Genomic DNA, 24,315 nt, shown 5'->3' with positions numbered 1-24,315 from the left:
GCGTTTGTGCTATCAGTTCATGGACCATTGCAATTGAAGTATTTTATTTTTGTTTTGATTATAAAACTTGTATTTATTTCCATCATCAATGTCCGTGACCAAATATTTAAATCGTACTTTAAATGATAAAACCAGAGAAATTATGAAACGCGCCTGTCAATTAAAGCCCTTGGAGCCTGAGCATCAAGTGATTCACCTACAATCAGGGATAAATATAGTAGGTCGTAGTAAAGAAACTGGTATTCGAGATACAAAATGCTCAAAACAACAACTGGAATTGAAGGTGGATTTGGATTCGGCCAATATAAAGTTAAAAGTATTAGGATTAAATCCTTGTGGTGTAAATGGTTTAATGGCGCTGCAACACACTGAATGTGAACTACAACATGGAGATATATTGGAGGTGGTTTATGGTCGACATCCATTTGAGGTAGTTTTTAAGCCTGCTCCAGAAATGGTAACAAGTAAGGAAAAAGAACAAGTAGAAAACCCAGCAGAAGTGCTGGATAACCAACAAATAATCGAAGAATCTATGGCAGACTCTTGGGATTCAGTGGAAAATGGTAAAATGTTAATTTTTACCAGTAAAGGAGTTACGGCTTCGGAGAAAATCGCTTCCTACGACATAGATGGTACCATAATTAAAACTAAATCGGGTAATGTATTTCCCAAGACAAGTGATGATTGGATGTTAAACTACCCCGAAATACCTAAAAAATTAAAATCTCTCAAAGAAGATGGCTTTAAAATATGTTTCTTTACAAATCAGGGTGGCATTGCGAAAGGTAAAGTTAATGTTAACGAATTCAAGGAAAAGATCAAGCAAATTATTGCCAAATTACAAGTTCCTATACAAGTATTTGTTGCTACCGCAGATGGTTATTATCGTAAACCATTACCGGGCATGTGGGAACATTTGGAAAAGGAAAAAAATCAAAATATTAAAATTAAACGTGAGCAAAGCTTTTATGTGGGTGATGCTGCTGGCCGGCCCAAAGTTGGTAAGGGTGTAAATAAACGACGAAAAGATCATTCCTTAGCCGATAGGTCATATGCAAAAAATCTTGGAGTTCCCTTTTATACACCAGAAGAACATTTCTTGGGTGTGAAACAAGAGGAATGGATAAGACTTGAATTTGATCCAATGGTAGAAAACACAGATTTGCCGCTACTAGAGCCCACAGATGCTAAAATACCATCTGATGAATGTGAAATGATTATCATGATGGGGCTACCAGGATCAGGTAAGACATGTTAAAATCCAAAAAAAGTTTTTTTATCTTTAAGGCATGTGTAAATTCATATTAAATTTAATTAATTTATCATTAAATCATAATATAACTATAATAATGGTTGTATCATGTCATTAAATAATATTTTAAATCATTTTAGTTTTAGCTCTTTAGAATTCTTTTTTAAGGCGAAAATTATTTTGATTTTGCAATTTATTTTTTCTTCATTTAGGAAAATCACATTTCGTTCAAAACCACTTAGCGCCGCTTGGTTATACTGTAGCAAATGCCGATACTGTGGGTAGCACTCAATTCTGTCTAAAAATATGCGAGAAATCGTTAGTGTCCAATAAACCATGTGTTGTAGATAATACAAATGTTGATGTTGATTCGCGTAAAAAATTCATTGAGCTTGCTAAAAAATATAAAATCAAATGTCGGTGTTTCATGATGAATGTTTCGGTTGCACAAGTTAAACACAACATAGCTTTTCGACAATTAACCGATAACAAACATTCCAAAATAAACGATATGGTTTTTAACATGATGAAAAAAAAGTATACCGTTCCCACATTAACAGAAGGTTTTGCAGAAATTGTAAAGGTTAATTTAAAACCAGAATTTGAACGTGCTGATTGGAAACGTTTATATAAATTATATTTGGTGGAAAAATAATAAATATAAAAATTTTAATCGAGATTTGTTTTAATAAAAGAATAAATTTAAAAAAAATGGAAATGTTTTCAACAAATGTTAATGTTTTTAACGAGTGTAAACTCCATTCAGTCTAGAGTGAAAATACGCTTAGCTATGTCATCTATTAGCCAGTCCACTGCACTTAGTAGCTTCTCTCCAGTGACAGCACTAACACCTACAACTAACCAATGATGAGTGGTAATATTATCCAATTGTAGTATCTAGAAAATAAAACTTCATTAAAATCTCCTGCAATAAGCTAAATATGTATTCCTTACCTCTTTGATTTCATTGGCGGTTAAAGCTCCCGGTAAATCTTGTTTATTTGCTAATACAAGCAAAGTGGCTCCGGCCAGTCTTTCTTCTTGCAATAAAATTTCCAATTCCTGTTTACAGGTCTCCAAACGCATGCGATCCGCACAGTCTACCACCCACACTAGACCATCAGTACATTCAAAGTAATTACGCCAATATGAACGTAATGAACGTTGGCCACCTACATCCCACATATTTAGGGTGTAACCATTATGCTCCAAAGTTTTTATATTAAAACCCAATGTTGGTGATATGGTATCAATTGGTTCTCCATTAAATCTTTTTAATATTGTAGTTTTACCGGCATTGTCCAAACCTCTGGTAGGTGAAAAAACACAATGGATGAATCATACATTCGATTCGTTCCTTTGAAAAGTTAAACTATGTAATTGTTAATATTCTACTTACAACAGTAATATACGCATTTCCTTTTCTTTTTGTCTCATTTTCTTTAAAACTGTTAGAAACCCCATGATATTGTGTAAAATTTATTACTTTATGTTAATTTATTACGTCCGTCCAGTTAGCAACGAAAGATAGCAACGGCAGAGAAAATTTTGGGAATTAAGTGGCAACACCACAGGGGAAAATAAATTGCTTAGCTAATAAAAAATACCATGGAAAACTCAATGGAAAGAGATGGGAAACACAAAATGGAATCGAGATTATATATAGTCTTGGAACTATAGTTCCTTGTAAAATTAGATTCCTCTAAAAATCGTTGCTGGTGAACTGTAATCGTTGCTGGTGAACTGTATAGGATCTAGCGAGTGTCGCGCCAAAAACTCTTTGGAATATGTTAGGAGACATGGTAAGGATTGAAAAAATCCTTCCGTGCAAAAAATCGGTAGAGCAGATCCTTGGAAAATTGGCTTCTTCCAAAATGGTCAGTAAAATCGTTGCTGGTGAACTGTATAGGATCTAGCGAGTGTCGCGCCAAAAACTCTTTGGAATATGTTAGGAGACATGGTAAGGATTGAAAAAATCCTTCCGTGCAAAAAATCGGTAGAGCAGATCCTTGGAAAATTGGCTTCCTCCAAAATGGTCAGTAAAATCGTTGCTGGTAAACTGTATAGGATCTAGCGAGTGTCGCGCCAAAAACTCTTTGGAATATGTTAGGAGACATGGTAAGGATTGAAAAAATCCTTCCGTGCAAAAAATCGGTAGAGCAAATCCTTGGAAAATTGGCTTCCTCCAAAATGGTCAGTAAAATCGTTGCTGGTAAACTATGTAGGATCTAGCGAGTGTCGCGCCAAAAACTCCTTGGATTATGGTAGGAGACATGGTAAGGATTGAAAAAATCCTTCCGTGCAAAAAATCGGTAGAGCAAATCCTTGGAAAATTGGCTTCCTCCAAAATGGTCAGTAAAATCGTTGCTGGTGAACTGTATAGGATCTAGCGAGTGTCGCGCCAAAAACTCTTTGGAATATGTTAGGAGACATGGTAAGGATTGAAAAAATCCTTCCGTGCAAAAAATCGGTAGAGCAGATCCTTGAAAAATTGGCTTCTTCCAAAATGGTCAGTAAAATCGTTGCTGGTGAACTGTATAGGATCTAGCGAGTGTCGCGCCAAAAACTCCTTGGATTATGGTAGGAGACATGGTAAGGATTGAAAAAATCCTTCCGTGCAAAAAATCGGTAGAGCAGATCCTTGGAAAATTGGCTTCTTCCAAAATGGTCAGTAAAATCGTTGCTAATGAACTGTATAGGATCTAGCGAGTGTCGCGCCAAAAACTCCTTGGATTATGGTAGGAGACATGGTAAAGATTGAAAAAATCCTTCCGTGCAAAAAATCGGTAGAGTAGATCCTTGGAAAATTGGCTTCATCCAAAATGGTCAGTAAAATCGTTGCTGGTGAACTGTATAGGATCTAAGGAGTGTCGCGCCAAAAACTCCTTGGAATATGGTAGGAGACATGGTAAGGATTAAAAAATCCTTCCTAGAAAAAAGTCGGTAGAGTAGATCCTTGGAAAATTGGCTTCCTCCAAAATGGTCAGTAAAATCGTTGCTGGTGAACTGTATAGGATCTAGCGAGTGTCGCGCCAAAAACTCCTTGGAATCTGGTAGGAGACATGGTAAGGATTGAAAAAATCCTTCCGTGCAAAAAATCGGTAGAGCAGATCCTTGGAAAATTGGCTTCATCCAAAATGGTCAGTAAAATCGTTGCTGGTGAACTGTATAGGATCTAGCGAGTGTCGCGCCAAAAACTCTTTGGAATGTGGTAGGAGACATGGTAAGGATTGAAAAAATCCTTCCGTGCAAAAAATCGGTAGAGCAGATCCTTGGAAAATTGGCTTCATCCAAAATGGTCAGTAAAATCGTTGCTGGTGAACTTTATAGGATCTAGCGAGTGTCGCTCCAAAAACTCTTTGGAATATGGTAGGAGACATGGTAAGGATTGAAAAAATCCTTCCGTGCAAAAAATCGGTAGAGCAGATCCTTGGAAAATTGGCTTCATCCAAAATGGTCAGTAAAATCGTTGCTGGTGAACTTTATAGGATCTGGCGAGTGTCGCGCCAAAAACTCCTTGGATTATGGTAGGAGACATGGTAAGGATTGAAAAAATCCTTCCGTGCAAAAAATCGGTAGAGCAGATCCTTGGAAAATTGGCTTCATCCAAAATGGTCAGTAAAATCGTTGCTGGTGAACTGTATAGGATCTAGCGAGTGTCGCGCCAAAAACTCCTTGGAATCTGGTAGGAGACATGGTAAGGATTGAAAAAATCCTTCCGTGCAAAAAATCGGTAGAGCAGATCCTTGGAAAATTGGCTTCATCCAAAATGGTCAGTAAAATCGTTGCTGGTGAACTGTATAGGATCTAGCGAGTGTCGCGCCAAAAACTCCATGGAATATGGTAGGAGACATGGTAAGGATTGAAAAAATCCTTCCGTGCAAAAAATCGGTAGAGCAGATCCTTGGAAAATTGGCTTCATCCAAAATGGTCAGTAAAATCGTTGCTGGTGAACTGTATAGGATCTAGCGAGTGTCGCTCCAAAAACTCTTTGGAATATGGTAGGAGACATGGTAAGGATTGAAAAAATCCTTCCGTGCAAAAAATCGGTAGAGCAGATCCTTGGAAAATTGGCTTCATCCAAAATGGTCAGTAAAATCGTTGCTGGTGAACTTTATAGGATCTGGCGAGTGTCGCGCCAAAAACTCCTTGGATTATGGTAGGAGACATGGTAAGGATTGAAAAAATCCTTCCGTGCAAAAAATCGGTAGAGCAGATCCTTGGAAAATTGGCTTCATCCAAAATGGTCAGTAAAATCGTTGCTGGTGAACTGTATAGGATCTAGCGAGTGTCGCGCCAAAAACTCTTTGGAATATGGTAGGAGACATGGTAAGGATTGAAAAAATCCTTCCGTGCAAAAAATCGGTAGAGCAGATCCTTGGAAAATTGGCTTCATCCAAAATGGTCAGTAAAATCGTTGCTGGTGAACTTTATAGGATCTAGCGAGTGTCGCGCCAAAAACTCCTTGGATTATGGTAGGAGACATGGTAAGGATTGAAAAAATCCTTACGTGCAAAAAATCGGTAGAGCAGATCCTTGGAAAATTGGCTTCTTCCAAAATGGTCAGTAAAATCGTTGCTGGTGAACTGTATAGGATCTAGCGAGTGTCGCGCCAAAAACTCTTTGGAATATGTTAGGAGACATGGTAGGGATTGAAAAAATCCTTACGTGCAAAAAATCGGTAGAGCAGATCCTTGGAAAATTGGCTTCTTCCAAAATGGTCAGTAAAATCGTTGCTGGTGAACTGTATAGGATCTAGCGAGTGTCGCGCCAAAAACTCTTTGGAATATGGTAGGAGACATGGTAAGGATTGAAAAAATCCTTCCGTGCAAAAAATCGGTAGAGCAGATCCTTGGAAAATTGGCTTCCTCCAAAATGGTCAGTAAAATCGTTGCTGGTGAACTATATAGGATCGGTAGAGCAGATCCTTGGAAAATTGGCTTCCTCCAAAATGGTCAGTAAAATCGTTGCTGGTGAACTATATAGGATCTAGCGAGTGTCGCGCCAAAAACTCCTTGGATTATGGTAGGAGACATGGTAAGGATTGAAAAAATCCTTCCGTGCAAAAAATCGGTAGAGCAGATCCTTGGAAAATTGGCTTCATCCAAAATGGTCAGTAAAATCGTTGCTGGTAAACTATATAGGATCTAGCGAGTGTCACGCCAAAAACTCCTTGGATTATGGTAGGAGACATGGTAAGGATTGAAAAAATCCTTTCGTGCAAAAAATCGGTAGAGCAAATCCTTGGAAAATTGGCTTCCTCCAAAATGGTCAGTAAAATCGTTGCTGGTAAACTGTATAGGATCTAGCGAGTGTCGCGCCAAAAACTCTTTGGAATATGGTAGGAGACATGGTAAGGATTGAAAAAATCCTTCCGTGCAAAAAATCGGTAGAGCAGATCCTTGGAAAATTGGCCTCCTCCAAAATGGTCAGTAAAATCGTTGCTGGTAAACTATGTAGGATCTAGCGAGTGTCGCGCCAAAAACTCCTTGGATTATGGTAGGAGACATGGTAAGGATTGAAAAAATCCTTTCGTGCAAAAAATCGGTAGAGCAAATCCTTGGAAAATTGGCTTCCTCCAAAATGGTCAGTAAAATCGTTGCTGGTAAACTGTATAGGATCTAGCGAGTGTCGCGCCAAAAACTCTTTGGAATATGGTAGGAGACATGGTAAGGATTGAAAAAATCCTTCCGTGCAAAAAATCGGTAGAGCAGATCCTTGGAAAATTGGCTTCATCCAAAATGGTCAGTAAAATCGTTGCTGGTGAACTGTATAGGATCTAGCGAGTGTCGCGCCAAAAACTCTTTGGAATGTGGTAGGAGACATGGTAAGGATTGAAAAAATCCTTCCGTGCAAAAAATCGGTAGAGCAGATCCTTGGAAAATTGGCTTCATCCAAAATGGTCAGTAAAATCGTTGCTGGTGAACTTTATAGGATCTAGCGAGTGTCGCGCCAAAAACTCTTTGGAATATGGTAGGAGACATGGTAAGGATTGAAAAAATCCTTCCGTGCAAAAAATCGGTAGAGCAGATCCTTGGAAAATTGGCTTCATCCAAAATGGTCAGTAAAATCGTTGCTGGTGAACTTTATAGGATCTGGCGAGTGTCGCGCCAAAAACTCCTTGGATTATGGTAGGAGACATGGTAAGGATTGAAAAAATCCTTCCGTGCAAAAAATCGGTAGAGCAGATCCTTGGAAAATTGGCTTCATCCAAAATGGTCAGTAAAATCGTTGCTGGTGAACTGTATAGGATCTAGCGAGTGTCGCGCCAAAAACTCCATGGAATATGGTAGGAGACATGGTAAGGATTGAAAAAATCCTTCCGTGCAAAAAATCGGTAGAGCAGATCCTTGGAAAATTGGCTTCATCCAAAATGGTCAGTAAAATCGTTGCTGGTGAACTGTATAGGATCTAGCGAGTGTCGCTCCAAAAACTCTTTGGAATATGGTAGGAGACATGGTAAGGATTGAAAAAATCCTTCCGTGCAAAAAATCGGTAGAGCAGATCCTTGGAAAATTGGCTTCATCCAAAATGGTCAGTAAAATCGTTGCTGGTGAACTTTATAGGATCTGGCGAGTGTCGCGCCAAAAACTCCTTGGATTATGGTAGGAGACATGGTAAGGATTGAAAAAATCCTTCCGTGCAAAAAATCGGTAGAGCAGATCCTTGGAAAATTGGCTTCATCCAAAATGGTCAGTAAAATCGTTGCTGGTGAACTTTATAGGATCTAGCGAGTGTCGCGCCAAAAACTCCTTGGATTATGGTAGGAGACATGGTAAGGATTGAAAAAATCCTTCCGTGCAAAAAATCGGTAGAGCAGATCCTTGGAAAATTGGCTTCCTCCAAAATGGTCAGTAAAATCGTTGCTGGTGAACTATATAGGATCGGTAGAGCAGATCCTTGGAAAATTGGCTTCCTCCAAAATGGTCAGTAAAATCGTTGCTGGTGAACTATATAGGATCTAGCGAGTGTCGCGCCAAAAACTCCTTGGATTATGGTAGGAGACATGGTAAGGATTGAAAAAATCCTTCCGTGCAAAAAATCGGTAGAGCAGATCCTTGGAAAATTGGCTTCATCCAAAATGGTCAGTAAAATCGTTGCTGGTAAACTATATAGGATCTAGCGAGTGTCACGCCAAAAACTCCTTGGATTATGGTAGGAGACATGGTAAGGATTGAAAAAATACTTCCGTGCAAAAAATCGGTAGAGCAAATCCTTGGAAAATTGGCTTCCTCCAAAATGGTCAGTAAAATCGTTGCTGGTAAACTGTATAGGATCTAGCGAGTGTCGCGCCAAAAACTCTTTGGAATATGGTAGGAGACATGGTAAGGATTGAAAAAATCCTTCCGTGCAAAAAATCGGTAGAGCAGATCCTTGGAAAATTGGCCTCCTCCAAAATGGTCAGTAAAATCGTTGCTGGTAAACTATGTAGGATCTAGCGAGTGTCGCGCCAAAAACTCCTTGGATTATGGTAGGAGACATGGTAAGGATTGAAAAAATCCTTCCGTGCAAAAAATCGGTAGAGCAGATCCTTGGAAAATTGGCCTCCTCCAAAATGGTCAGTAAAATCGTTGCTGGTAAACTATGTAGGATCTAGCGAGTGTCGCGCCAAAAACTCCTTGGATTATGGTAGGAGACATGGTAAGGATTGAAAAAATCCTTCCGTGCAAAAAATCGGTAGAGCAGATCCTTGGAAAATTGGCTTCATCCAAAATGGTCAGTAAAATCGTTGCTGGTGAACTGTATAGGATCTAGCGAGTGTCGCGCCAAAAACTCCTTGGATTATGGTAGGAGACATGGTAAGGATTGAAAAAATCCTTCCGTGCAAAAAATCGGTAGAGCAGATCCTTGGAAAATTGGCTTCATCCAAAATGGTCAGTAAAATCGTTGCTGGTGAACTGTATAGGATCTAGCGAGTGTCGCGCCAAAAACTCCTTGGATTATGGTAGGAGACATGGTAAGGATTGAAAAAATCCTTCCGTGCAAAAAATCGGTAGAGCAGATCCTTGGAAAATTGGCTTCATCCAAAATGGTCAGTAAAATCGTTGCTGGTGAACTGTATAGGATCTAGCGAGTGTCGCGCCAAAAACTCCTTGGATTATGGTAGGAGACATGGTAAGGATTGAAAAAATCCTTCCGTGCAAAAAATCGGTAGAGCAGATCCTTGGAAAATTGGCTTCATCCAAAATGGTCAGTAAAATCGTTGCTGGTGAACTGTATAGGATCTAGCGAGTGTCGCGCCAAAAACTCCTTGGATTATGGTAGGAGACATGGTAAGGATTGAAAAAATCCTTCCGTGCAAAAAATCGGTAGAGCAGATCCTTGGAAAATTGGCCTCCTCCAAAATGGTCAGTAAAATCGTTGCTGGTAAACTATGTAGGATCTAGCGAGTGTCGCGCCAAAAACTCCTTGGATTATGATAGGAGACATGGTAAGGATTGAAAAAATCCTTCCGTGCAAAAAATCGGTAGAGCAGATCCTTGGAAAATTGGCTTCATCCAAAATGGTCAGTAAAATCGTTGCTGGTAAACTGTATAGGATCTAGTGAGTGTCGCGCCAAAAACACCTTGGATTATGGTAGGAGACATGGTAAGGATTGAAAAAATCCTTCCGTGCAAAAAATCGGTAGAGCAGATCCTTGGAAAATTGGCTTCCTCCAAAATGGTCAGTAAAATCGTTGCTGGTAAACTATGTAGGATCTAGCGAGTGTCGCGCCAAAAACTCCTTGGAATCTGGTAGGAGACATGGTAAGGATTGAAAAAATTCTTCCGTGCAAAAAATCGGTAGAGCAGATCCTTGGAAAATTGGCTTCCTCCAAAATGGTCAGTAAAATCGTTGCTGGTGAACTGTATAGGATCTAGCAAGTGTCGCGCCAAAAACTCCATGGAATATGGTAGGAGACATGGTAAGGATTGAAAAAATCCTTCCGTGCAAAAAATCGGTAGAGCAAATCCTTGGAAAATTGGCTTCCTCCAAAATGGTCAGTAAAATCGTTGCTGGTAAACTGTATAGGATCTAGTGAGTGTCGCGCCAAAAACACCTTGGATTATGGTAGGAGACATGGTAAGGATTGAAAAAATCCTTCCGTGAAAAAAATCGGTAGAGCAGATCCTTGGAAAATTGGCTTCATCCAAAATGGTCAGTAAAATCGTTGCTGGTAAACTGTATAGGATCTAGTGAGTGTCGCGCCAAAAACACCTTGGATTATGGTAGGAGACATGGTAAGGATTGAAAAAATCCTTCCGTGCAAAAAATCGGTAGAGTAGATCCTTGGAAAATTGGCTTCATCCAAAATGGTCAGTAAAATCGTTGCTGGTGAACTGTATAGGATCTAGCGAGTGTCGCGCCAAAAACTCCTTGGATTATGGTAGGAGACATAGTAAGGATTAAAAAATCCTTCCTAGAAAAAAGTCGGTAGAGTAGATCCTTGGAAAATTAGATTCCTCCAAAATGGTCAGTAAAATTGTTGCTGGTGAACTGTATAGGATCTAGCGAGTGTCGCGCAAAATACTCCTTGTAATATGGATTAAAATATTAAGGATTAAAAAATCCTTCCGTGCAATATATCTACCGACTAGATACTTGGGAAGGTGGAAAGTCGATAACTTAAAATTGTAAAAGTCGAAGAGTCGACTTTTCATGCACATACTGCAAAACGTCGAAAGTCGATGTTTTATTTGAATTATGGAAGTTGCAGCGTCGTATTTTTTAGTATTAGTTAAGAAAAAACAGAGTTGCAACCAATTAGATTTTGAGAAGATTTTGCCGAAATCTACTTACGAAGTATATTTTGTTTGGTATGGGAAATCTAGTTAAAATCAAATAGATTTGGCTCGAAATCTCATAAGTACTAGATTTCATAGTGGTGTAAATGGGCTATTACACTTAATATTTTTTGACATTAAAAAAAGTTAAATTTTTTCTAATATTTCTCCATATTTTGTTTGACATAAAAAATTTGAAAAAAATATGAGATATATTTCATTTATATATATACCTTTACCTTCATGAGAAGGGTATATACAAGTTTGTCATTCCGTTTGTAATTTCTGTAATATAATTTTCCGACCCTATAAAGTATATATATTCTGGATCCTTATAGATAGCGAAGTCGCTTAAGCCATGTCCGTCTGTCTGTCTGTCCGTCTGTCTGTATGTTTGTTTAAATCAGTTTTTAGATAAAACTGATTTTTTCAATAATTCTGTTAGACATGCTTTCGGGAAGATCGCTATTTAAAATCAGCATAATCGGTCCATAAATACCGGAGTTATGAGCAAAAATCCGAGACAACCTCTTAAAATTTCATAAAAAAGACAATTTTTTCATGTTTTGATATAAGGAACAACAACACTGCTTATTCATTGAGTATTTCGTTTCATATGTTTGGATGGCTGTGTGTTTCATTGCCTTGTGTATATTGTTTTTGTTTCTTGGTGCATTCAGTTTCGTATGTTTGGATGTCTGTTGGTTTCATGTATTTTGTTTTTGCTTTTTTTTGAGTATTTCCTTTCGTATGTTTCATTGCCTTGTGTATATTGTTTTTGTTTTTTTGATGTATTCAGTGTCGTATATTTGGATGTCTGTTGGTTTCATTGCGTTGTGTATTTTGTTTTTGCTTTTTTTTTTGGAGTATTTCGTTTCGTATGTTTCATTGCCTTGTGTATATTGTTTTTGTTTTTTGGTGTATTCAGTTTCGTATGTTTGGATGTATGTTAGTTTAATTGCCTTGTGTATTTTGCTTTTGTTTTTTGTGTATTTCGTTTCGTATGTTTGGATGTCTGTTGGTTTTACTGCCATGTGTATTTGTTTTTTTGTGTGTTTATTTCGTTTAGCATTGTTGTTTTGCTGTTGCTATAATAATGATATAAACGGGAAAATGAAATAAATTAAAATTTTATAGAATTGATATTTTTTAAATACACTGTGGTGAAGGGTATATAAGATTCGGCACAGCCGAATATAGCACTCTTACTTGTTTTTAAATCAACTTTTCATTAATGTTTTCCTATTATTAAATTTTGTCGATATTTTGATTTTTGTCTTTTTTAATACTACTAAAAACTACCAGATAAAATTTCGAACTAAATTTTTTTATGGAAAAATCTAGATTTGGATCGAAATCTAATGCTATGTTTCCATTGGATAGAAATCTACTAGATTTGCCTTCAAGGTGTTTCCACTGAATAGTATATAGATTTATTTCTTAAATGACATCAATTTAAAATTTATAATTTTTTATTTTTTTATTTCGAAAATAAATGTATTTTTTCGACAAAAACATTCAATTTAAATGGATAGCCTATAATTGTATTTCTTTATCCGAGACACAACACAGAGTTGCATATACATAAATGAAATCTAGTAGATCATACCCCATTTACACTACATCGAAATCTAGTAGATTTCAGTCGAAATCTTTCTTCAAATCTTTACCGTTTACACTTCGTATTTTTGACATTTCATTTCTTCTAATATTTCTCCAAATTGTGTTTAATATGAAAAATTAGATGGAAATATGGAAAATTTATTTGAATTTCATTTAGAATAAAAAATAGATGTTTAAATATACATTACCTTCTATTTTAAATTATCTTTTCATTCATGTTTTCCAATTTATTAAAATTTTGTCGACATTTTGATTTTTCTTTGTTTGCTTTGTTTTTCTCTTTTTTCTTGTGCAGCGTCGTATTTTTTTAGTATTATTTAGGAAAAAACAGAGTTGCATTTTTATTTTTACTAGATTTCGCCAAAATCTACTAATGAAGAAGATTTTGTTTTGAATGGGAAATCTAGTTAAAATCAACTAGGTTTGCTCGAAATCTCATAAGTACTAGATTTCGCTATAAATGGGGTATTAAGTAGATTTGAATATGTCAGAAATGTATGGCAAATCTACATGATTTCAACTAGTTTTGCCCAAATCCACATTACCCCATGTCAATATTCGACAAATCTATGTGTTTTGAGCAAATCTAGTGGTTTTTAGTAGTGCAGCTCTGTTTATTCTAAATAATTCTTAAAAAATACGACGCTTTACAAGAAAAAAGACAAAAATCAAAATATCGACAAAATTTAATAATAGGAAAACATTAATGAAAAGTTGACTTAAAAAAAAGTTAATGCAATTATTTAATATAAATGAAATATACCTCATATTTTTTTCTAATTTGTTATGTCAAACAAAATATTAGAAAAAACAAGTAAGAGTGTTATATTCGGCTGTGCAGAATCTTATATACCCTTCAGCATAGTGTATTTAAAAAATATCAATTTTATAAAATTTAGTTTAATTTCATTTTTCCGATTATATCATTATTATAGCAATAGCAAAACAAAATGAACAACAACAACGCTAAACGAAATAAACACAAAAAAAACAACATACACAAGGCAGTAAAACAAACAGAAATCCAAACATACGAAACTGAATACACCAAGAAAACAAAAACAATATATACAAGGCAATGAAACAAACAGACATCCAAACATACGAAACTGAATACACCAAGAAAACAAAAACAATATACACAAGACAATGAAACACACAGACATCCAAACATACGGAACGAAATACTCAAAAAAAAAAAAAAAAAAAAAAAACAAAATACACAACGCAATGAATAAGCAGTGTTGTTGTTGTTGCTTATTTATCAAAGCGTGAAAAAACAAGTAAGAGTGCTATACCAAGAAACAGAAACAACCCTGCCAACAATTTCTATCCAAATTGTAACCATAACGTTACAGCTTAATGTTTAAAACAATCTAATTTGATATAATCTGAGTGAATGAAAAGTGACCCCGTTCGGAAGAAACTGTTCCGCCTGTTTAATACTGACTTGATGTGCCCATTTCGTTTCAGTTTCAAGTCACTTTTTTATAACATAAAATTTCCTAAATGTAGTAAATTTCCAGTTTTGCCATAACAATAGAGAAGCTGGAAAGTGTTATGATTTTATACTCTTTTATGTTATAAAAGCGACTTTATAATAATTTTTTTTTATTTCTTCTTTATTATACTGTTTTGCACTCACTAATCTCTCACTGATGCTTATTTTATATTAAACTATGTTTTAGATATATTAAATTTTAAATTAACACAATTTATTACAAAATCTAAATTTCACAATATATCACACAACTGATCACAATGAAATAAATATATTTACTGAAATGTGAAAATACTTTTCCTTCTGAATTTTGAGAGCAAGAATGATTCTGCATTAAACTATCTTCTTAGTGTATTAAAAAGTGTTAGTTTTTGAAATTTTTATTCTATCTACTTATTATCATTTAATCTTGCTTTTGGTATATTAAAACGCACTAAAATTTAACAAAATTATGATCAAAATTAGAAAGTACTGTATTTTGTTTTTGTAATTTTTTTAACTTAGCACTAAGAAACATAAAATTGAGCCTTTATAGTGACTATTCAGTTCATGTATCCAAAATTAAACTCAAATTTGCTGGCAGGGAATATACACAAGGCAATGAAACACACAACCATCCAAACATACGAAACTGAATATACCAGGAAACAAAAACAACATACACATGGCAATGAAACACACAGCCATTCAAACATACGAAACGAAATAATCAAAAAACAAGTAAGAAATTATAGTCGGGCGTGGCCGACCATATGATACCCTACACCAGTTATGAATATTAAATGTGATTTATTTTTCATAATAAAGCATTTATCTTCAATATTCCCTTATTCCGATACATTTAAGCAATTTATGGATGAAAAACTAATTTTCTGAAAGAGGCTTTATATGGGGGCTAGGGGCAAATATGGACCAAGCCCGATAAAATTTTGTGAATATATTTATATTGACATAATATTTTAAAGTGCTGAATTTCATCGCGATATTTGTGTTTATAAGCTAATTTGGGACATTCAAGTAATTTTCTGAAGGGGACTTTGTATGGGAGCTAGGGTCAAATGTGGCCCGATCTTTATGAAATTTGGCAGGTTCATCAAGACTTCTATAAAACTTAGTTGTGCCGTATTTTATCGATATATCTGTATATTTAACATAATTATGAGCTCAGAAACCCTTTTCGGGGGGTTCTGTTGTATGGGGGCTAGGTGAAATAATGGACCGATTTTAACCATTTTCAATAGGCTTCGTCCTTAGGTCAAATAAAACGTGCGTGCCAAATTTCATCCAATTATCTTGAAAATTGCGACCTGTACCTTGCGCACAAGGTTTACATGGACAGCCAGCCAGCCAGCCAGCCAGACGGACGGACGGACGGACGGACGGACATAGCTTAATCGACTCAGAAAACGATTCTAAGCCGATTGGTATACTTTAAGGTGGGTCTAGGACGAATATTTTTGTATGTTACAAACATCAGCACAAATCCAATATACCCTCCCCACTAAAGTGGTGTAGGGTATAAACAAAAACAAAATACACAACGCAATGAATAAGCAGTGTTGTTGCTTATTTATCAAAGCATGAAAAAATTGTCTTTTTTAAAAATTTTCAGAGGTTGTCTCGGGTTTTTACTTATATCTCCGTTGTTGCATGTCTGATAGAATTATTGAAGATTTGGATCCAGAAGATATGTGGGGTCTTCAGAAAACTGATTTCAACAGACAGACAGACGGACATGGCTTAATCGACTCCGCTAGGGTCGGAAAGTTATATTTCGGAAATTACAAACGGAATGACAAACTTATGTATACCCTTCTCACGAAGGTGAAGGTTATAATTAAACCTTCTTCAATGTCAAAAAATATAAGTGTAATAGCCCATTTACACCACTATGAAATCTAGCATTTATGAGATTTCGAGCCAAATCTATTTGATTTTAACTAGATTTCCCATACCAAACAAAATATACTTCGTAAGTAGATTTCGGCAAAATCTTCTCAAAATCTAATTGGTTGCAACTCTGTTTTTTCTTAACTAATACTAAAAAATACGACGCTGCAACTTCCATAATTCAAATAAAACATCGACTTTCGACGTTTTGCAGTATGTGCATGAAAAGTCGACTCTTCGACTTTTACAATTTTAAGTTATCGACTTTCCACCTTCCCAAGTATCTAGTCGGTAGATATATTGCACGGAAGGATTTTTTAATCCTTAATATTTTAATCCATATTACAAGGAGTATTTTGCGCGACACTCGCTAGATCCTATACAGTTCACCAGCAACAATTTTACTGACCATTTTGGAGGAATCTAATTTTCCAAGGATCTACTCTACCGACTTTTTTCTAGGAAGGATTTTTTAATCCTTACCATGTCTCCTACCATATTTCAAGGAGTTTTTGGCGCGACACTCCTTAGATCCTATACAGTTTACCAGCAACGATTTTACTGACTATTTTGGAGGAAGCCAATTTTCCAAGGATCTGCTCTACCGATTTTTTGCACGGAAGGATTTTTTAATCCTTACCATGTCTCCTACCATATTTCAAGGAGTTTTTGGCGCGACACTCCTTAGATCCTATACAGTTTACCAGCAACGATTTTACTGACTATTTTGGAGGAAGCCAATTTTCCAAGGATCTACTCTACCGATTTTTTGCACGGAAGGATTTTTTCAATCCTTACCATGTCTCCTACCATAATCCAAGGTGTTTTTGGCGCGACACTCGCTAGATCCTATATAGTTCACCAGCAACGATTTTACTGACCATTTTGGAGGAAGCCAATTTTCCAAGGATCTACTCTACCGACTTTTTTCTAGGAAGGATTTTTTAATCCTTACCATGTCTCCTACCATATTCCAAGGAGTTTTTGGCGCGACACTCCTTAGATCCTATACAGTTCACCAGCAACGATTTTACTGACCATTTTGGATGAAGCCAATTTTCCAAGGATCTACTCTACCGATTTTTTGCACGGAAGGATTTTTTCAATCCTTACCATGTCTCCTACCATAATCCAAGGAGTTTTTGGCGCGACACTCGCTAGATCCTATAAAGTTCACCAGCAACGATTTTACTGACCATTTTGGATGAAGCCAATTTTCCAAGGATCTGCTCTACCGATTTTTTGCACGGAAGGATTTTTTCAATCCTTACCATGTCTCCTACCATATTCCAAGCAGTTTTTGGCGCGACACTCGCTAGATCCTATACAGTTCACCAGCAACGATTTTACTGACCATTTTGGATGAAGCCAATTTTCCAAGGATCTGCTCTACCGATTTTTTGCACGGAAGGATTTTTTCAATCCTTACCATGTCTCCTACCATATTCCAAGCAGTTTTTGGCGCGACACTCGCTAGATCCTATACAGTTCACCAGCAACGATTTTACTGACCATTTTGGATGAAGCCAATTTTCCAAGGATCTGCTCTACCGATTTTTTGCACGGAAGGATTTTTTCAATCCTTACCATGTCTCCTACCATATTCCATGGAGTTTTTGGCGCGACACTCGCTAGATCCTATACAGTTCACCAGCAACGATTTTACTGACCATTTTGGATGAAGCCAATTTTCCAAGGATCTGCTCTACCGATTTTTTGCACGGAAGGATTTTTTCAATCCTTACCATGTCTCCTACCATATTCCAAGCAGTTTTTGGCGCGACACTCGCTAGATCCTATACAGTTCACCAGCAACGATTTTACTGACCATTTTGGAGGAAGCCAATTTTCCAAGGATCTGCTCTACCGATTTTTTGCACGGAAGGATTTTTTCAATCCTTACCATGTCTCCTACCATATTCCAAAGAGTTTTTGGCGCGACACTCGCTAGATCCTATATAGTTTACCAGCAACGATTTTACTGACCATTTTGGAGGAAGCCAATTTTCCAAGGATCTGCTCTACCGATTTTTTGCACGGAAGGATTTTTTCAATCCTTACCATGTCTCCTACCATATTCCATGGAGTTTTTGGCGCGACACTCGCTAGATCCTATACAGTTCACCAGCAACGATTTTACTGACCATTTTGGATGAAGCCAATTTTCCAAGGATCTGCTCTACCGATTTTTTGCACGGAAGGATTTTTTCAATCCTTACCATGTCTCCTACCATATTCCAAGCAGTTTTTGGCGCGACACTCGCTAGATCCTATACAGTTCACCAGCAACGATTTTACTGACCATTTTGGAGGAAGCCAATTTTCCAAGGATCTGCTCTACCGATTTTTTGCACGGAAGGATTTTTTCAATCCTTACCATGTCTCCTACCAGATTCCAAGGAGTTTTTGGCGCGACACTCGCTAGATCCTATACAGTTCACCAGCAACGATTTTACTGACCATTTTGGATGAAGCCAATTTTCCAAGGATCTGCTCTACCGATTTTTTGCACGGAAGGATTTTTTCAATCCTTACCATGTCTCCTACCATAATCCAAGGAGTTTTTGGCGCGACACTCGCTAGATCCTATACAGTTCACCAGCAACGATTACAGTTCACCAGCAACGATTTTTAGAGGAATCTAATTTTACAAGGAACTATAGTTCCAAGACTATATATAGTCTCGATTCCATTTTGTGTTTCCCATCTCTTTCCATTGAGTTTTCCATGGTATTTTTTATTAGCTAAGCAATTTATTTTTCCCCTGTGGTGTTGCCACTTAATTCCCAAAATTTTCTCTGCCGTTGCTATCTTTCGTTGCTAACTGGACGGACGTTAATTTATTTCACAATTATAAATACAGCTGCTGCAATTTAATATTGTTTTGTTTATGTATTTCCAGACGAATTTATGCAAGATGAGGTCAACTTATCAGCTGGTTGTATTTTCTTTTCATATAAAAAATCTTTCTGAACCAAGATTGCCAATGTCTTATATAAAAACGAATGTTTCATATAATTAAAAGTGGCATCACAATTAAAATTCTCTAGAAATAACATGAGACAGAAATAAAATCATGAAAAAGCAATTAGAAATTCAAAAACTATACTTTGATGAAAATATTACGTTACAATATGTAATGTAAAAAGTAGAGTGTTAAAGAATGTAACAAAAATTTAATTAAATATAGATAACTGACCTCTCTTCTTGATTTTGGAACATTTTTTATGTAAAACTTCTTCATTTGTAATAATTTCAAAAAAAATAAAAATCGTGAACATACATTAATAATTCCAATATACTTGTTTAATTATATGAAAAACCGTTCATACTGAATTAAATTTTAAAAAATTAAAAAAATACATATTACTATGTATTTATATTCTAAAATGTAACACTGTTTCACACACTGTTGCATTTGAAACGTACGACATTTATCCAACTATGAATAATTCCAGCAGTAAAGAAATGTCCAGTGTTGCCAACTTAGTGCTTTTAGCACTATTTGCGGTGCTTTTTGATGTATCTAACGCGGACAATTTTTCTCATGGTGCCTTTTTTTAAAAAGGCACTATAGTGGTGCTTTTCTAATTTTATGACAGTGCATTTAGTGCTTTTTGTAATATTTTAAATCTTATTTTGTGATTTTCAGGAATTAATTAAGTAAATTAATCTTTAACATTTTCTCTATAATGTTAAGAAAACTGATAATTTTTGATCACTTTATGTGTACAACTTTTTGTTGGAACCGTTTAATAGTCCATACTCAGGGTCTAAATTTTACTTAAAAAACTGTTTTAAATTTTAGAAACCTAACATAACTCTTTGACGTAAATGGGGCACAGTTATTCCGAAGTTTGTTTTTGCATTTATTTAAATTAACTCGTTATTTTTTAAAACCTTTTTGGTGTTCTGCAAATCGAATTTTTATTTGAACGCAAAATTCAGAAAAATAAACATATTTAAATGAAAAAGAGTTTAAAATTCCCATAGCATTTATATTTAGTTACAATTGTATTAAAAAAACGCAAAAAATAATTATTTAATTTATTAGAATAAAATTAAATTCGATTTACTTTCGACTAGATTTGTGCACTCGGTTTTAAAACGAGAAAAATTATGAGAACTCGTTTTTAAACGAGAAATTTGCTCGGATTCGGTTTACAGAACAGACAGGAATATGTATTTCTTTGTATTTTTAAACATCAGGGCAGATGACTGGTTTGAAGTGGTTTTGTTTAGAGAAATATAGATTTTGAAAAAAAATATTTCATAAGTTTTGTACAATTTTACAATTTGGGTGTGGATGCATATGTAGGCGGAAAATCGGTTATGGGAATATTTTTTTGAAAAAAAATTTAATAATTTGAATAACATAGAACGCAAAACCATTGGAAATCAAAGGAAGCACATAAAAGTGTGTGCCGTTCATTTGGATATTTTGAAGTTTTTTTCTTTTCAGTTCTTTTATATTTGACATAATAAGGAAAAAAATTAACAGCTCTCCATACTATTCTACCTGTTAACGGTTGTATCATGAGGGATTTGAAAACTTAAACTTTAGTATGAAGCATGTTTTGTAGCTCTCAGTTCAAAAAAAAATTTTGGAGTATGCCAGTCTTGTAGTAAATGAGCAATATGATGTGCAATTTTTATTAAAATTTATTTTATTTTACTAAAAAAAACGTTAGTGCTTTTTTACCCCTTTTTAATTTTTGCGCGCGCGTTTTGCTTGACCAATGTTGGCAACACTGGAAATGTCATATACATGTCAATTCCATATTGTTCAATGTGAATTTTTTGATCCCTCTAGAACGGTGAATAAATTCGATTCTTTTTTCTTTTTGGAAATTATTAAAATAAAACCACCAAAAAAATGATGAACTTATCCAGAGTAAGTATATAAATAGAACTATTTTAATTATACTTGTAAAATAATTATTAAAAAACTTTAAAATTATATATAATTTTATTTATCTTAACATTTCCAAAAACATTACGTAAGATAGGTTATATTTTCTAAGGAACAAAAAAACTAAAGGTGCATTTTTCTTTTTATTTTAGGCCGTTGTACGCAGCTTCACCACCTCCGGTGCTCAACGCACTGTAGCTAAAGCTGAAGTCGAAAAGGGTTACTTCGAAATCAAAAAAGTTCAAGAACATTTCCAAAAGAAGGATGGCAAACCCGTCTTCTTGAAGGGTTCAGTTTTCGATCAAGTCTTGTACCGCCTTACCGTAGCCCTCAGCTTAGTCGGAATCGGTGGCATGGGCAAATTGTTCTTCGACTTGTCTGTACCCAAAACCGATTAGACGTCTGTTATCAGGCCATAAATTGTGTTTAGTATACTTAAGTAACAAACCAAAAAATATTTAGCCACCTTTATTTCCTATGTTTCTGTGTTTTTATTTCTTTAAACTGTAAGTTTATACTAGTAAATTATGTTGTGTACAAAAGTCTCTAAATATCTTATCCCTTTTTGTTTACAGAGAACCCTTACATTTTGGAAGCATTTTTAAACCAATATGTGTATAAATATTACATTGTTATGTTGGTACTTTTACATTCTTTAAAAAGCATTTAAAACATGGAAATATATGAAATTTTTAGCTAAAAATTGGATTTGTTTATTTTGTGGTAATGGGAATTTATTTCTTAATGTTTCAAGTCAAACGAAGAACTATTTCCGACAATGTCACTTACCTTGGGTAGTAAAATCTGTTATATGACGACTTTATGTGGTAGCATCAAAACATTCTATAACCTAGGTCATATACAGAAATTACCATGCTCAAACAAACTTCAAAACACTCGTCTGGTTACAAACGTTATCATTTTCTAACTCCTTTTTACCACCGTTTTGGCGAACAATGTCTTTAGAGAGTAGAAACAAATAATATACATACATTCATTATATATGATGTATATAACTTATCTTTTTAAAAATTTAGCAGGAGAGACAAAAACCTGAATAAAATGTAAACAATTATTGTTATAAAAACGAAATTTTCTTACAAGTATTATATCCCAACACCAATAAACACCTAACTATCTATTAAGTTGCTTTTTAGGACTTTCTGATTAATGGAAATGACCAATTTGTTACGCCCTTTTCAATTTCATTTCAATAAAATCGGTGTTTTTGACAATAGAGTTCTAAAAAATTTGCGGCAGGAGAATATAAGCAAAGTTTTATATTATCTGATCTGAAAGTTGTAAATTTGGCTAATATTAAACCAAATTAGTTACTGTTTTTTAATTGATAGAAGAAAATAAGGAAAATTTTTTGATCGGAAAACTGTAAATTTGGGCTAATATTATCCAAAATAGTTCCTGTTGAAAGCTACAAAATCTCTAAGACACGGTTCAATATTATAACTCTGAAAGCTTAAACCTACTATTGAAAACTTTTCTTGTTTCCTTTTTTTATTAATTTCGTAATAAAATAATTATATTAAAAAAATAGTATTAATTTTAAGCGCGATTTTTAATGTTACATTTATAAATGATAATAATATAGATTTTTGTATGCTTTATATTCAACTAAGCATAATAATTCAAATTAGCTTTCTTCTTGGCCTGTACCTCCATAATGGCATCCATGAAATCTTCATGTGTCACCTGAGTAGCTGAACGACGTAAAGCAATCATACCAGCTTCAACACAAACAGCTTTACATTGGGCACCATTGAAGTCATCAGTGGAACGAGCCAGTTCTTCGAAATTAACATCACTACTGACGTTCATTTTACGCGAATGAATTTGCATTATGCGGGCACGAGCTTCTTCGTTGGGATGTGGAAATTCAATTTTCCTATCTAAACGTCCGGAACGCAATAGTGCAGGATCTAAGATATCTACACGATTTGTGGCAGCAATAACTTTAATATCAGCTGTCGAACTGAAACCATCAAGCTGATTAAGCAATTCCAACATAGTACGTTGTACTTCACGATCACCAGCCTTCTCGGAGTCAAAACGTTTTGTACCAATAGCATCCAGTTCATCAATGAATATAATAGCTGGAGCTTTTTCTTTGGCTAAGGCGAAAGCATCTCTCACCAATTTGGCACCATCACCAATAAACATCTGCACCAATTGTGGACCAGCCAATTTTAAGAATGTGGATTTTGTTTGAGCTGCGCAAGCACGAGCTAATAATGTCTTACCGGTACCGGGAGGACCGTACAGCAAAACTCCCTTTGGAGGATGAATACCTAAATTTTTGAATTTTTCCTTGTGTGTCATGGGCAAAACAACAGCCTCAATTAATTCCTGGATTTGTTTATCCAAGCCACCAATATCGGAGTACTGTTCTGTAGGGCGTTCATCTACTTCCATGGCCTTGACACGAGCATCATATTCGGCAGGCAAAGTCTCCAAGATCAAGTAGGAATCTTTGTTGACACCAACTAAATCACCAGGTTTTAACTTTTCCGCATCTACCAGACCAATGACTGGCAAAAAGTAGGCTTGACGAGTCGATGTTTTAATAACGGCGCATTTACCTTTACGTTGATTGTCCAGCACTTGTACAGCACCATCATCTTCGTCTTCCTGGGCTTCCATATCCAAGAGTTCAATAACATTTGACACCAAATAGGGCAACGTTTTATTAACCTATAGTGGAAATACAGAATTAATCATGTACAAATCTTTCTTTGGTTTACTTACCTTAATTTTTTCAGTATTATCTTTAATTTTATCATTTTGAGCCTGTATTTCATGGGTTATACGCATAACCTCACTCTTCATTATTTTTATTTCATTGTCCATCAATCGCGTCCTGCTAACAATTTCATCCGTGGACATACGCATCACTTCTTCGCCGAGTTCATCACCATCTTCCCAAATTGATTTATCTTCCAAAGTAGCGGCCATTACTTATAAACTCTTTTGCGCAGAATTTAACAACGAAATATATTTAATTATTATTTACTTTATCAATTTTTAATAATAATAATATCTTTTAAAAATTTTGCAAACTTTTTTCTGCTTTACCGATGACTTGTAAATTTTTGTTTTGTGATGTTGTTTGACAGTTGTCGTTATCATACAACAAGAATAAAATGCCAAAAAAATACAGAGTTGTAAAAAGTTATACAGGGTTCGGTTTTTTGGTTTTGCAACAGAGTGGCAATATTTATTATACATATTCTTTTATAAAATTATACCGTATTTACACTACAGCGAAATAGAAGAGAGCAAAATTTGAAATAGGTTAGATTTCAAATCTTGCTCAAAATCTAACTCGTCAAATGTCAAAAAAGTTTTTTGACATTGGCTA

The 24,315-nt window shown here is 35.4% G+C and overlaps 4 protein-coding genes across 5 annotated transcripts; 2 read left to right on the top strand and 2 right to left on the bottom strand.

The window, feature by feature from the left end:
- The first annotated feature begins 12 nt into the window (after positions 1-12).
- Positions 13-1,928, top strand: LOC119608299 (uncharacterized protein F21D5.5). Its single transcript, XM_037962668.1, has 2 exons — positions 13-1,244; positions 1,465-1,928. The coding sequence occupies exons 1-2, from the start codon at positions 89-91 to the stop codon at positions 1,905-1,907; spliced, it is 1,599 nt and encodes a 532-aa protein (XP_037818596.1). The 5' UTR covers positions 13-88; the 3' UTR covers positions 1,908-1,928.
- Positions 1,854-18,972, bottom strand: LOC119608300 (ADP-ribosylation factor-like protein 2). Its single transcript, XM_037962669.1, has 4 exons — positions 18,871-18,972; positions 2,652-2,749; positions 2,207-2,561; positions 1,854-2,149 (listed from the first exon to the last, which is right to left on the bottom strand). Exons 2-4 carry the CDS (start codon positions 2,714-2,716, stop codon positions 2,015-2,017), a joined length of 555 nt encoding a protein of 184 aa, XP_037818597.1. The 5' UTR covers positions 2,717-2,749; positions 18,871-18,972; the 3' UTR covers positions 1,854-2,014.
- Positions 18,973-20,781: 1,809 nt separating this feature from the next.
- Positions 20,782-21,645, top strand: LOC119608285 (cytochrome c oxidase subunit 7A, mitochondrial). Its single transcript, XM_037962645.1, has 3 exons — positions 20,782-20,924; positions 21,095-21,448; positions 21,518-21,645. Exons 1-2 carry the CDS (start codon positions 20,907-20,909, stop codon positions 21,338-21,340), a joined length of 264 nt encoding a protein of 87 aa, XP_037818573.1. The 5' UTR covers positions 20,782-20,906; the 3' UTR covers positions 21,341-21,448; positions 21,518-21,645.
- A 791-nt stretch (positions 21,646-22,436) lies between these two features.
- Positions 22,437-24,148, bottom strand: LOC119608284 (26S proteasome regulatory subunit 6A-B). 2 transcript variants are annotated; one of them, XM_037962644.1, is made up of 3 exons: positions 24,030-24,148; positions 23,703-23,921; positions 22,437-23,648 (listed from the first exon to the last, which is right to left on the bottom strand). In XM_037962644.1, exons 2-3 carry the CDS (start codon positions 23,907-23,909, stop codon positions 22,572-22,574), a joined length of 1,284 nt encoding a protein of 427 aa, XP_037818572.1. In that variant the 5' UTR covers positions 23,910-23,921; positions 24,030-24,148; the 3' UTR covers positions 22,437-22,571. The 2 variants fall into 2 exon arrangements, with proteins under 2 accessions (XP_037818572.1, XP_037818571.1); XM_037962643.1 differs by having other exon boundaries at positions 23,703-24,077.
- Between the last annotated feature and the right edge of the window lie 167 nt (positions 24,149-24,315).

This window comes from Lucilia sericata, unplaced genomic scaffold (genome assembly GCF_015586225.1).
Source record: "Lucilia sericata isolate MDLA Ls3-8-SP2 unplaced genomic scaffold, ASM1558622v1 Contig000818F_arrow, whole genome shotgun sequence".
Lineage (NCBI taxonomy): Eukaryota > Metazoa > Arthropoda > Insecta > Diptera > Calliphoridae > Lucilia > Lucilia sericata.
The sequence above is the reverse complement of the archived record's forward strand: the minus strand, read 5'-3'. Positions and strand labels throughout refer to the sequence as shown.

Coding starts and splice junctions, on each gene's coding strand:
- LOC119608299 (XM_037962668.1), top strand. CDS start 89: ATGTCCGTGACCAAATATTTAAATCGTACTTTAAATGATAAAACCAGA. Junction 1,245..1,464: donor GATGGGGCTACCAGGATCAG/GTAAGACATGTT, acceptor TTCTTCATTTAG/GAAAATCACATTTCGTTCAA.
- LOC119608300 (XM_037962669.1), bottom strand. CDS start 2,716: ATGGGGTTTCTAACAGTTTTAAAGAAAATGAGACAAAAAGAAAAGGAA. Junction 2,562..2,651: donor GAAATGCGTATATTACTGTT/GTAAGTAGAATA, acceptor TTCACCTACCAG/AGGTTTGGACAATGCCGGTA. Junction 2,150..2,206: donor CCGCCAATGAAATCAAAGAG/GTAAGGAATACA, acceptor TTTATTTTCTAG/ATACTACAATTGGATAATAT.
- LOC119608284 (XM_037962644.1), bottom strand. CDS start 23,909: ATGGCCGCTACTTTGGAAGATAAATCAATTTGGGAAGATGGTGATGAA. Junction 23,649..23,702: donor ATAATACTGAAAAAATTAAG/GTAAGTAAACCA, acceptor TTTCCACTATAG/GTTAATAAAACGTTGCCCTA.